The sequence below is a fragment of the Eleutherodactylus coqui genome, chromosome 11 (genome assembly GCF_035609145.1).
Source record: "Eleutherodactylus coqui strain aEleCoq1 chromosome 11, aEleCoq1.hap1, whole genome shotgun sequence".
In the NCBI taxonomy this organism is placed as follows: domain Eukaryota; kingdom Metazoa; phylum Chordata; class Amphibia; order Anura; family Eleutherodactylidae; genus Eleutherodactylus; species Eleutherodactylus coqui.
In genome coordinates this window covers 70979577-70993037 of record NC_089847.1, presented here as the reverse complement: position 1 = coordinate 70993037, position 13461 = coordinate 70979577, and the positions used below count along the sequence as shown (strand labels likewise).

Sequence of the window (13461 nt, the reverse complement as noted above, 5' to 3'; positions counted from 1 at the left end):
GAACGTGAAGTATACGTAGGGTGGTAGATGGGGATTTAGGGAGTTATTTTGTGGGTTAGAGTGCTTTTGAATATAACTGGGTCTTGGATAATACATATAGCACTGTATACATTTTATTAAAAGAGTGGGAGTAAGTAGGAAACACCATGTTCAGTGTATACATTTTGAGATTTTTCACAGCATATATTAATCAAACAAAAAAAGAAAAAAATATGACTATAAGACATATTAAAACAACCATGTTATAAAAAGGACACAAAAATAGATTTGGTAGCCTAAAAAAATGAAATAAAATAAGTCTTTAAACCACTTTGTAGTTAAAATCACTAAAAGTGTGTGGTCAGTAAGGGGGTTAATTAAGTCATAGGATGCATTTACACATAAACTCAACTTTTTTGCAGAAGAAAAGTCGTCGACGAAGGAACCGCAAGAAACGAACCCGAAGGCGAACTGCGGCACCACTCCCTGTTGCAACAGATGATGTCAATGAGGCAGCAGAGGCTGACTCTGCTGGAGGGAAAGTGGAAATAGAGTATGTCACTGAGGAGCCAGACATTTATGACCCGAACTTCATTTTCTTCAAAAGGATCTTTCAAGCATTTAAGGTGATTAGTAGTTGTCTGGAGAGGTCCCTTGGTTTTGGGACCTGTTGAAACGATTACTTTTAAATCAGGATCATGCTTGTGACTGCTTATAGAAGTGTGGGCTTTACAGTTCCTCATATAATCTGTGGTAACTCAACTTATTTAGTAGCTTCTTCACTTCTTCATACTATTTTTTTCAATTAACAGTTGACAGATGATGTAAAGAAAGAAAAGGAAAAGGAGCCAGAAAAAGTTGAAAAAGTGGAGCCAGCTGCCCCAAGGAAGCGATTTGAGGAGGAACAGATGGACAGTGACAGCGACAGTGATGCTGAGGTTGGCGTATAACATGAAATAGGCTCCTATTTGAGCATCTCACTTTGGAGCCTTTCTTTATAATTATATACGAAAGCCTTTGTAATAACATATTACGTATAAGATGTTTACCATCATGAAGTGTAGGGCTCTCATGTTTTGTATTTTATTGGACTTGCGTAATATTATTTTGAGATAATCTGCTACTTCCAGTATGTAGCATCATTTATCAACCCCTCTTTTATCTCCCTAACTGCAGTTGTCTTATCACTGTTGGGCTACCCCCAAATCTATCTGCTAGCCGAGTTATTCACCAAATAGGTGATTTTATCACAACACAAATCCTTTTTTCACATAGAATGAGAAATTATCGTTACCTAATTTCTAAGCTGCTTTTCAATATTTTTTCATCTGTCATTTTGCAGGATAAAAAGCACGATGCACCAAAGCTGTCTAAGAAAAAATTAAGGCGCATGAATAGGTTCACTGTTGCAGAACTGAAACAGGTAACAGACTGCACTAAAAAGTTTAGTAATGATTGGATACACTTAAATAGACTGGATATCTTGTATATTAAAAAAAATGTTTTTGATATCACATCTGCTTGGGGTAGAAGCAGGATATTTTAGTGAATAGGAGCTGGTGAATGTATTTTAATTTCATGCCTCCCTCACTATTTTATTTTATTCATGTGCTTATCCTTTTTAGCTGGTTTCACGTCCAGATGTGGTAGAGATGCACGATGTCACTGCTCAAGACCCCAAGCTGCTTGTGCACCTGAAAGGGACCAGAAATTCTGTTCCTGTTCCTCGTCACTGGTGCTTCAAACGCAAATACTTGCAAGGCAAGAGAGGAATTGAGAAACCACCCTTCCAGCTTCCTGAATTCATCAAGAGAACAGGCATCCAGGAAATGAGAGAAGCGCTTCAAGAGAAGGTAAGTAATAATACAGTGCAAATGTTAAAATGTTTGCTCATAAAATTGTTGGCATTGTTAACTTTCAATTTCTTGTCCGTATTATTGGGGGACACAGAAGACCTTGGGTATAGCTGCTGCCACTAGGAGGCGTCAGTAAGCCAAGAAAAAGTTAGTCTCTCCTACCAGCTATAACCCTCCTGCAGGCACTGAACTAAATTTGTTTTAGCTTAGTGTCCGAGGAGGCAGATCTGCTCTGCAGGTCTTCTGTCTTTTCTTATTTTAGTTTATTTTTATTTTTTGCCTTCTAGCTGGGCATCAGGGATGATCGAACTTCCCTGATGGCCCTCAAGTGGGGAAGTGGTGAACTGTCCTGCACCAACATAGTATGCTAGGCTGAAAAATTTTCCATCCAGTTCAGCCTGTTTTCACCCCCCCCCCCCCCATCCCCATGTTGATCCAGAGGAAGGCAAAAATCCCCCCAATGAGGCAGAAGCCAATTTGAACCATTTTGCCCCTACTCCATACTGGCAGTCAGAATAATTCCTTGATTAACATTTGAAAAGTTCCTACCTGACTCCAAGACCAGCAGTCGGAAGATCCCCCGGATCAGCAACTCTTCTGGTTATTTAATGTCTATCTCCTGTAATGTCATAGTGCTCTAAAAAGACATTTAGTTCCCTCTTAAACTCCTCTATCAATTTTGCTATCACCACGTCCTCAGGCAGAGAGTTCCACAGTCTCACTGCTTTTACAGTGAGAACCCCCTTCTGTGTTGGTGGTGATACCTTCTTTCCTCTAAACGAAGAGGATGCCTTCTTATCCTAATGTATTTATATGTAGTTATTTGGTTGCCCCATAACCGTCTTTTTTTTTTTCTAGGGTAAATAATCCAAATTTTGCTAACCTCTCTGAGTATTCCAGTCCTCCCATGCCGTTCATTAATTTAGTTGCCCGACTTGGAACTCCCCAAGCACTGCAATGTCTTTCCTGAGTACTGGTGTCCAGAATTGTACACAGTATTCCATGTCGGGCCTGACAAGTGCCTTAAAAAGGTGGAAGAATAATGCTCTCTTCCCTCGCCCCTATACCTCTTTTAATGCACCCCAAAACTTTCTCCGAGCCAGTTCTTTACCCAGCTACACACGTTTTCGCCCAGACCGAGCCGTCTCTTTTTATATTTCTCATCCGTATTATTGGAGGACACAGGAAGAGCTTGGGTATAGCTTTTGCCACTAGGAGGTGGCACTAAGCAGTAAGCTAGCTCAGTTTGTATGCAAGCTGTAGGAATAGCCAAGTAGGATCCGACAACAATATTAAATAAATAACAATGATAAAGAACTGTAAGGCTGCCCGTCCAAGGGCGATATGTCACTGCGTTATCCGCGGCAATAATTCGGCCGCAGGTAACGCAGTGAATGCTTTCCATAGGCTACCTATGAAAAGCGCAGCCCGACATCCACGAGCAATTCTCCGCTCGCCGGATTGAAATCGCAACATGCTGCGATTTGCTGTGATCATCCGCGTTGAGCCTATTTATCAGGCTCATCGCGGAGACCTGGCAGTGCTCCCCCCTACTCCCCCGCGGCAGAATATTGCTAGCGATATTCCGTCATGGCCGTGGACAGGCAGCTTAACTCACATGTTTTAGTTAGGTCTTCAAGAGAAGACCGATGCTGAGAATACGGGGAGGCAGGGCTCTTCCCTGTCCTCCCACAGAAAGGACAATTAATATGGTGTCTCCGCTGTGCTGTTACGCCTGACCCAAAGAAGCAAAGGTGGCTCGATCACGCCTCGTGCAGTAGATCAATGCCTGGCAGCCATAGTGTTGCCCACCTTGGCGCAGCTCCCATCCTCCATTACGGCGAGTGTGGTGTGGAACACTACTGGAGACGGATGCCGTGAACTGCACTGCTGCGGCTGCATTGGAGAAGCGCTTTTACGATGCAGAAGCTCCAGCTGTGATTAGTCTTCCCCATGGGATTCGGTAAGCTCTGCCTGAGCCAGTGCTAACGCCATGTCCAGCCCCACGCCGGAAGGTTTTGGACAAACTACAATCAGAGCCAAGTCTTATGCCTCTGCTCATGGTAACACAAAATTTGCATGCAGTCAGTATGAGCCCCGTTGTGTGGACTGCCTTTCATCTCAGCAGGCTTCCATAGTGACAGTTTTCAGCTCCCTCAGTCACTCAGGCGGTCGTTCCCGAATTGGCGCGCTTCCTTGCCACGGTGGTCTCTGGACTGGTGAGCATGTCTTAAGCCGCAGAAAAACTGTGTGTTTTTGCTGCCATGTGGCATTTACATTCTACGCGCCCTATGCATTTTGGGCCGGTGTATATTTTGTACCATGCAGAGTTTTCCACTGTCAATGGCCGCCACGCATAGTGCAGCCAAAAAAAGATGAAATAGGTCAGCACTACCCGATGGAAATATATCTCAATAGAAATATATAGGTGCACATTAAGCCATAGCTGGAACAATACAGTAAAAGCAGAAACCAAAAATGGCAACAGAACGCAAAATAAATTTACTATCAGAGGTATACATACCTATAATCAATACTCTAACCACATTAAATAATGCAAGGTAATAACGCATAGTGCAGCTGTTGCGCACGGAGTCCTTGTTGTGGTGTGTGAGCAGCCAGTGTTTCCCATGTGGCCCGGACACAGCCTTTGTGTGATGCTGCGACCTGTGTGTTGCAAGGCGGATAGTGACAAACACTGCGCCATAGGCAGTAGCACTAATAGACGCTACCCAAGGGTGTGCCTCCGCTATGAAGGCCTGCTGTCCACTATATGCACAGCCCGGCCTCCCCTTTCCCCCTAATCACTATTGAGCCCTACCAGTCTAGGTGCCATAGTCCTGCGTCCGCCCTGCCCAATCTACCTCAGCGTGAATCTGGTGTTGGTGAGACCTTTCGCACAGCGATTCTCTGGATGCATCGCAACTCATGCCTGCTCCAGACCGGGTTGAGCCTTGCCTAGTGGCTAGCTCCCCTATCGGCCCTCCTGCAGTTCCTTGCAGGCAGCTTTAGTGCAGTGTCCGAGTCCAGGATGACACGTGGACAGGGGCTGGCCAGAGCCACATACTATGTGCGCTCTCCCTGTAATACAAGATTTACATCCAGCCAGAGAATATCTTGTCTGATGAACAGTGTTTAAACTGGTTGTCAGCATGGCTCCAGACTTGCTGAGACCTGTGTGACCTTCCATACGGAAAGAGTACCTGACACAGGAATTCATTGCTCCTTATCTTTGCTCCAGAACTTCCTGCATTTCCCTGCAGCCAGCCTTGGCGCAGTGTCCGTGTCTGGCATAACACACGGACAGCGACTGACCAGAACCACATACTATGTGCGCTCACGCCACAATACAAGATTTACATCTAGCCACAGCTTATGGCTGCTTGACCACGGGCGATGATCCGCTTGCGACAAATCGCCCTCTGATCACGCTCTGTAGAACTTTCTGTAGGATTACTATGGAAAGCGCAGTGTCAGCGTCCACGATCGGAGAATCATATCGATTCTCCGCTCGCAGTGTTTAAATTGCGGCATGCTGCGATTACCGCGATTCTCCACGATGAGCCTGTCTATTATATAGACTCATCTCGGAGACCTGTCAGTGCTCCCCCGCGATGGAATATCACTAGCGATATTCCGCCTCGGCCGTGGGCAGAGGGCCTATTTCGTCTTACGAACATCATTTTTCAAGGTGGTTGTCAGCATTACTCGGGCCTTTCTGAGACCTGCGGTACCTTCCATATGGAAAGAGTCCTTTGCACAGGAATTCTGTGGATACATTGCTCCTAATCTCCATTCTGGAATGCATGAGCATTACCTAACAGCTAGCTAGCTGTGGTGGCCCGCCTGCAGTGTCCTTGCAGGCAGCCTGGTGCGCTCTCCCTTTAAATGGGCCGTCCAGAGCCACATAATGTGCGCTGTCACCACAATACAGGATTAGAATCATACAATCATAAAATGGTAGAGTTGGAAGGGACCTCCAGGGTCATCTGGTCCAACCCCCTGCTCAATGCAAGATTCACTAAATCGAGTCATAGAACAAGACTATTCGTACGACGAGACATTCTGTCTACGTATAGTGGTGAGTCCTGGGGTACTTCCTCCAACAGGGAGCCTGGGGGCCGTGAATCTGTGTGCGGGCTCCCCTCTGGTCAGTTCTATGGCACGCTGAGCCACTACGGGTCCGATTCCTCTCCACGCAGTTTTGGAACCAAAACTGCATTTACTGCTTTCTACAATGCCGTGACAGCCACTTCTGTCAGCTGTGGCTGTGGGTCAATCACGACATGTATGATGCAACTATTACCGACCAGCTAAACTTCCCATATACGGAGAATTCTTAGCTTGGCCGTATCTGACATTTTTGGACTCTGTCCTTGGAGTTGTTGTCCCTGGGGTTAACATTTGGATGCAAATGCCATCTCTCAAGGTCCTTTCGTTTGGCACAGGTTCTCTGCGACCAGTATGGCCGGGAGATTCTCGTATCATGTCCCATATATCTTTATAGCCACATGGGCAACTTTTCTTCTCTCCACAGAACAGGTTACCATATACCTTGCTTTGTACCGCAGGCTTCTCACAGTTCATCCACCCTACAGCATTTTTACATCTTCAGTAAAGGTTGCAGTTAATCAATACCTGCCTTTGTCTTCCCCCTAGGTGGAGCATTTCCCTATGGCTCTATGCTAGATTCTAGGAATCTTGGTAACGTAGTTCCTAATGAGCATAGTACAATGGGACGTTCTGATTTTCATTCCAGTCTCTTACAGTGGTATTGATACCACTGAGGCACCCTTTGGTGTCCTGCCAGTTAGTATTGGCCTAGTAAGGTCTGAACCCGTCTAGTAAGGTCTGAACCCACCTACTATGAAGTGTACCAACCACCCATGGTGGTCTGCTCCAGCTTAGCTACTACAAGAAGTCTTTTCATGAAACAGTTTATATAGTCCATTACTATCAGTAATATCTAGAGCTAGTTCATGGCTGGGTGCATGTAACAAGTCTGTTGCATCATAGTTTTTTTGTCTTATACCGTATTTTTCGTCTTATAAGACGCACCGGTCTATAAGATGCACCCCCGATTAGAGACGGAAAATGGGTGAAAAAAAAAATTACTCACCCTCCCCCGGCGGGCGGCGGCGGTGGGCGGCGGGCCGGCGGCAGCGTTCGGCGCTCGGCGCTGCAGGCTGTCGCTTCCTCCTGGTCCACGGCAGAGTATTGCTTTCTGGATGCAGGGCTTAAAAATCCCCGCCTCCAGAAAGCTACTACTGTGATTGGCTTACACACTGTCAGCCAATCACAGCCATTCAATGACATCATTGAATGGCTGTGATTGGCTGAAGGCGGATGTGTGTTAGCCAATCATAGCCATTCAATGATGTCATTGAATGGCTGTGATTGGCTGACGGCATGTGTTAGCCAACACAGTATTAGCTTTCTGGAGGCGGGGATTTCAAGCCCCGCGTCCAGAAAGCAATGTTCTGCCGGTGACCAGGAGGGAGCGACAGCCTGTAGCAGCGCTGCAGAACGCCGGGAGAGGTGAGTAATGATTTTTTTTTTTTGGCGCATTTTCGGCACATTCGCTTTATAAGACGCAGGAACTCCCCCCCCCCCCCCCCCCCCCCCCCCGCTTTGGAGGCGGAAAAAGTGCGTCTTATAAAGCGAAAAATACGATAAGTATGGGTCGGATTTTCATCTGTACAGTACTTATGTTTGCAGCGTGATGAGTGACAGTGCTCTTTATCCTCCTCTTACAAGGATGACTTAAAAAATAAAATAAGTGAATAAATTACAGGGAGTAATTGTCCATGTTGGTGAACTGTAGTCATTCAGCCTTCAGACATCCCCATTCTTCTGGGAGCTGTTCCAACTAGATGGACTATAGCATCCTGAACCTCTTCTTCTCCGGCACAGTTCTCCCTGCGGGCACTCTTGCTCCTAGCATCTGGGCAGTTTCCACAAGTATCCTGCCTTCTAATTATCATTTTAGTTCTCTTGTTTTTCAGACATCAGACCTCTGTAATCTGTCCTTGGCTGTATGCCACTCACACCATGCGGTGCCGAGCTTCATCCCACATTACAGCCGCCTTAGCCTTTGCATCCAACAGCAGCCAGATGGAGGGTGTCCTCTTGATTTTTCTTGCCCATTCCTTAGCTCCTGTAAGGACTGATTTCTCTCTTCCCTGCAAATCTGCGAGTGTTTTCTAGACTATCGTCAATTACTTCCTTCCTAGTGAAGGGCAAGCTTTCAGCATTCATTATCTTTATGTCCTATAAAGAATGGCAAGTGTTTCTTGCTAGCCGCTGATGAAGATGTCGCTTATTAGCGCCCACTGGGAATAGGCTAGTCTCATGATTTCTCTTGCCCCTCCCCCATGGGTACTGCTCTAGAACGTCCCAAGATCTTCTGTGTCCCCAAATGATACGGACGAAAAATCCTGTTTTTCTGTGCATCTGGTCAAATAGGTAAAATAGCACAAGGTCTTGGTTCACGTAATTAAAAATAAATAAATCAACAGCAAGTGAGGAGTAACCATTATCAGGTCCTAAAAAGGATCGGGTATATTCCCTTCTTCCAGTGATGGTGCATAAATGGTCTCTCTTTAAATTAATGGCAGTTGCAGTATGTGCTCAGCAGTGTACGTCCTATTGCTACTATGCTGGGAATTGCAGTTTCACCTTAGCTGGAGAGCAACAGGCTGCAAACCACTGTCTTATGGACATGTTGTAAAAGTACAGTGAAACCGCTTTTAAACTCTTGATTTGATAGTTATATGCAGCCAATAAATAACGTTTTGCGTGCATTTGTTTTCTTTGAATAATATAATTTTCATACATGTAGTGCATTTCTGGTTAAATAAAACCATGTCATTATTATGCATATGCAAGAATTTTATATATTAGGATTTTATTATTCTTTCGCTCAATAATTTTCATTATTTTTCTTGTCACAGGAAGAGCAAAAAACTATGAAATCCAAAATGAGAGAAAAAGTTCGTCCCAAAATGGGAAAAATTGACATAGACTACCAGAAGCTCCACGATGCATTCTTCAAATGGCAAAGCAAACCAAAACTGACTATTCATGGAGACCTGTACTATGAGGTGAGAGACAAATGGGGGGCCTGCAGCAACGATACATATATTCATGATATTTTGTTCAGTGCTGTCACAGTGCAGTTTCATAGCCGGTCCTCTGTGTAGAATTGATACTGGTCTATTCCACGTTGTCAAGTGTTTCACTATAAATTCTGAGTCTACTAGTTGTTGGTGATTCTTCTGTTTAGCTGAACGGTAAACTGCTGTTGTTTGAGCTCATTTTATAGATGTCTCCTGGTTTGTTAATCCCAGATCCCTAGCTGCTGTTAATCCTTGATTTTCCTGAAGAGCTCTGTTACTGTAGGTTGAATGAACTTGCCCTGTGTAAATCTACTCAAAAAGGTTACCTGTATTGATGCCTCCTATGTATCTTCAAGGCTATATTCAGCATTCATGCTTGCCTAGATACAGTACGAAAACCAAGCTCTTTACATAAATATGGTACCCAGAATAAAAGCTTTTTAGGCCGCCTGCACACAGGCGGAAATCTGCAATACGCACTCTCGCGCGGCAAACAAACCGCGGCATGTCCTATTTCTGTGCGGGGCTCACCCGCCTCCGGTCTGCACATGCGCCGGCACATGAAAGACCCGGGGCCGCCGGGCGCGGTTGAGTACGCGCTCCATCCTGCAGGCGCTGGGGTCCGGTCCTGCGGCGAGAGTCCTCGCCGCCAGATCCGACCCGCCCGTCTGCAGGCGGCCTTACATAGATATGGTACCAGTACTAAGCTTACTTTATACGTATGATAACAGAACTGAGCTTTTTAATGTAGATACAGTATCAAAACCAAACTTATCAGATAGATATGGTAACAGAACTGTGCTTACAGCATAAATATGTTTATAGAACCAGGCTTCAAAATAAATTTAATAACAAAGCTTACTACATAGACACAGTACCAGAACCGGACTTATTTTATACCCCTTTCAGAAAACAAAATATCCATCACTATTGAATAAACATTGGATCCTTCAATAACAGCATATAGTAGGTATACACTATTCTGTCCATCCAAAACGCCGGAAACTAACAGAAACCTGCTGAAATGGAGACCAAAGTTTACCGATACGAAGCTGTCCAGGGTTCTGTTTGAATGCTGTTTTCAGCACATCGGAATTCTCAGAAAAGAAGCCTGGATGGGTGCGCGAACAAGGTGTGAATTTAGCCAACAGCATGCAGATTCTTTGCTGGCTTTGCTGTGGCAAAGAAAGTGTACTTTATTTCCAAGAAAAATGAATGTAATATAGCTAAATGCAATTTGTCCTTGGTGGAAGTTTCCTTTTGGGAAAATATAGAGTGGTTGTCTCGCCACTTAATTGCTTTACTGTCACGGATTGCTGTTTACCAGGTTATGTGACTGTAGCAACCATTCACTGGCTGTAGAATGTCACTGCTTCACTCATGCAAAAGCATCTAATTACATTTCAGAAAAAAACGGGTGAAAATGTATGCATGATTCATTATTTCCCAGATAAGTGTGCAGCCCAATACAAAAAACGGAAAAAAACTTTCCATACTTGGTACACAACAAAGTTGATTTCAGGATTCCAGCTGATTGGCACCACTTTGCCACATCTCATGAAAATAATTCATGTGGTAGATTTGGGGGAACTGTGAAGAGGCTGTCGGCTAGGACAAGTTTACAACGGATTTATACTGAACAAATTATGACTCCTAGACAGTTGTTTGGGTAGAAGACAATCTCAAGAATATGAATTTTGTATGTGTGTTTTAAGAAGAAATAATTGGGAATGAGAAATTGCTACGCAACTGATATGAAGCCCGACAAGTACCTGGAAGTTAAAGATTACATGCTTTCATACCTGAAACAAGGAATGGCTTAGTAAAGAAGAGCTCTTCTATGGAGACAACTAGTGGAGTGCAGCAAACATTCCATATGAAGCATTGTCTTTCGAAGATATAAAAAGATTTGTGACTTGCATGTATAATGATGCTTGGTGATTAGGTAGTGTCATGAATGTGAATGCAACATTACAGGAGACTTGGATTAGTTTTCTATATCCAAATGCTCCATCCTCCTCATGTTCCCTCATCAGCCAGACATACTGAACATTGTGAGTGAACAAGTTCTCACTAAGGGCTCCCTGCACACTTATGTTTTTCTTGCTCGTTTTTTTTTTCACGTAATTGTCAGTGGGACTTTCTAATGTTAAAAAACGCATCGCACAAAAATTGCAAAGCACCAACTTGCAATTCGTTTTTAACATTAGAAAGTCCCATTGACAATCGTGTGAAAAAAAAAAACGCGCAAGAAAACGCAAGTGTGCAGGAGCCATAAGGTTGATTCACATACTACAACTAGGCGAACCTACACACAAATTACTACTGTTAGCCATTTAGCCTTTGCGACCCTAAAGGCAAGCTCCCTTCATGTTTTTAGGTTTGCACTGCTTCTTTCAGTTGTGATATCCATGCCAGTATCAGCTCTGACAGTGTCAGCCACCGTGTCCTTTGGCGGCCAGGTCTTTTGCCACTGATCTGTCCAAGCATTATAGATTTTTCTAGCGACTCCGCTTGCATTACATTGCCAAAATATGTGAGTCTGAGTCTGGTCATCTTGCCCCCCAGTGATATATCGGGTCTTATACGATTCAGGACTTATCTGTTTGTTACTCTCACCGTCCAGGGTGAGCTTCAGCTTCACCGTCCAGCAGCTTTTACCAGTACCACAGCTCGAATACATCAATCCTCCTATCAGCTTTTTTCATAGTCCAGCTTTCACATCCATACATAGCTATGGGGAAAACCGGTGGTTTGCACTATCCTGAATTTAATTGCTATATGGATATCCCTACTTTTCCAGATTTTGTCCATGTTTAGCATCGCGTTTCACTCCAATGCTATCTTACATTTTATCTCTGCCATAGATTCTCCATCCCAGTCCATTTTCAAACCAGAAGATGAAGTTTCGCACGCATTCTATGGCCTCGTTGTTAATTTTGATTTGAATTTGTCCATTTTTTTTTGCAGCAGTTATAATTTTTGTCTTCTTTAGATTCAGGTAGAGGCCCATTTTTTTCACAAGTCGTTTTAATCTTGCATATCAGCTGCTTCAGACCTGCTTTTCTTTCTGCAAGCAGAGTTGTATCATCCGCCTAACAGAGATTTTTGATGTTTTTGCCACCTATTTTAATCCCGGTTTCCAATTCGTCTCAGTCCATATTCCACATGATCATTTCCATATGTAGGTTAAACAAGAAGGATGAGAGGATGCAGCCCTGTCGGACGACTTTGCTGATCCAAAACCAATATGTGTCCCCTATACTGTGTTCTCTCGGTGGCTTCTTGATTTGGTATAAAGTGATTTATCAGCTTGCCCATATGCCCAGCTCATGTAGGGCCTGCCATAGCTTGTCAAGGTCGACGCAGTCAAATGCCTTGATGTATACTCGAGCTTTTTTCATGGTCTATCCTACTTTTTCACACTAACTGCTACGGACACCCAAAGCACAGAAGAATTCTTGCACTGCTGAGGAGAAGGTTCTGACTTGCAACTTTTCTTCAAAATTGTATATAGTATTTCATAGAATAAAGTAATTTCCTAAACAAGTGCCAAATATTTCATTGAGTGTGAGGTATACTACTTTTTTTGTTTGTTTTTACTGTGATTTCTGACGCTATCCCAAAATGAAATTCACACCAAGGAGTGATTGCTTTTATCTGCATTACATATTTATTCACCAAAAAGTAGAACATGCCCCTTTTTCAATATTCAAGGTCAAAGTTTACATCATGTGACCTTGAAAAAAAGCCATTTATAATTAAATATACACTACATTAGCTACAAAATGAGCCCAAGATAAAAGTTCTACAATAACATTGGTCAACAATTTTTTACAAAATAATTTTTACTGAAATAAAATTAGTAATTCATTATCAATTTTATGTGCTCAACACGAGTATGACAGTCAAAATGCTAAATTGGCTGTGTGTGTGTGTGTATATATATATATATATATATATATATATATATATATATATATATATATATATAATTTTTTTTTTTTGTAATCTGCAATAATTGTTCGCCTCATAAAGTGCATGCCAATAGTAATAGACCTATGGTTAATACCTGTAAAGAATAATCAAGTCATAGACTACATCTTAGATTTCTTTGCCTGTCTCTTGTCCAGCTGTTCGGGAGCATCTCTGTGGATTGTCCAGCAGTAGTTAGCCAGCATGGTAGGAGACCATTTTCCCTGGTATCTTTGTTCCATCGTTGGGATATCTTGATGAAAACGTTTGCCATGTTCATCACTAACCATACCACTGTTGTTTGGAAAGAAATGCAGATGGGAATGGAGGAAATGGATCTTTAAAGACATATTGCAGCCAAGTTTCTGATACTGCATCAGCATGTCTTGTACCAGTTCCTTGTAGTTTCCTGCCCCTAATATTCCCAAGAAAGTTTGTAGACACTAGGTGCTTGTTTCGCATCACCCTGCAGCAAGTTATTGAACCAGTCATCTTTGAAGAGCTCTCGAATCTGAGGACCCACAAAAACTCCC

The 13461-nt window shown here is 43.4% G+C and overlaps 1 protein-coding gene across 1 annotated transcript in view; it reads left to right on the top strand.

Annotated features, from left to right (window-relative positions):
• The window catches only part of SF3B2 (splicing factor 3b subunit 2), a 61556-nt gene that overhangs the window by 16111 nt on the left and 31984 nt on the right, over positions 1 to 13461 (top strand). Inside the window, exons 9-13 of the mRNA XM_066582553.1 lie at positions 402 to 605; positions 792 to 917; positions 1322 to 1402; positions 1605 to 1832; positions 8789 to 8938. Coding sequence (XP_066438650.1) covers positions 402 to 605; positions 792 to 917; positions 1322 to 1402; positions 1605 to 1832; positions 8789 to 8938 — 789 coding nt within the window. The remainder of the gene's footprint in view (positions 1 to 401; positions 606 to 791; positions 918 to 1321; positions 1403 to 1604; positions 1833 to 8788; positions 8939 to 13461) is intronic.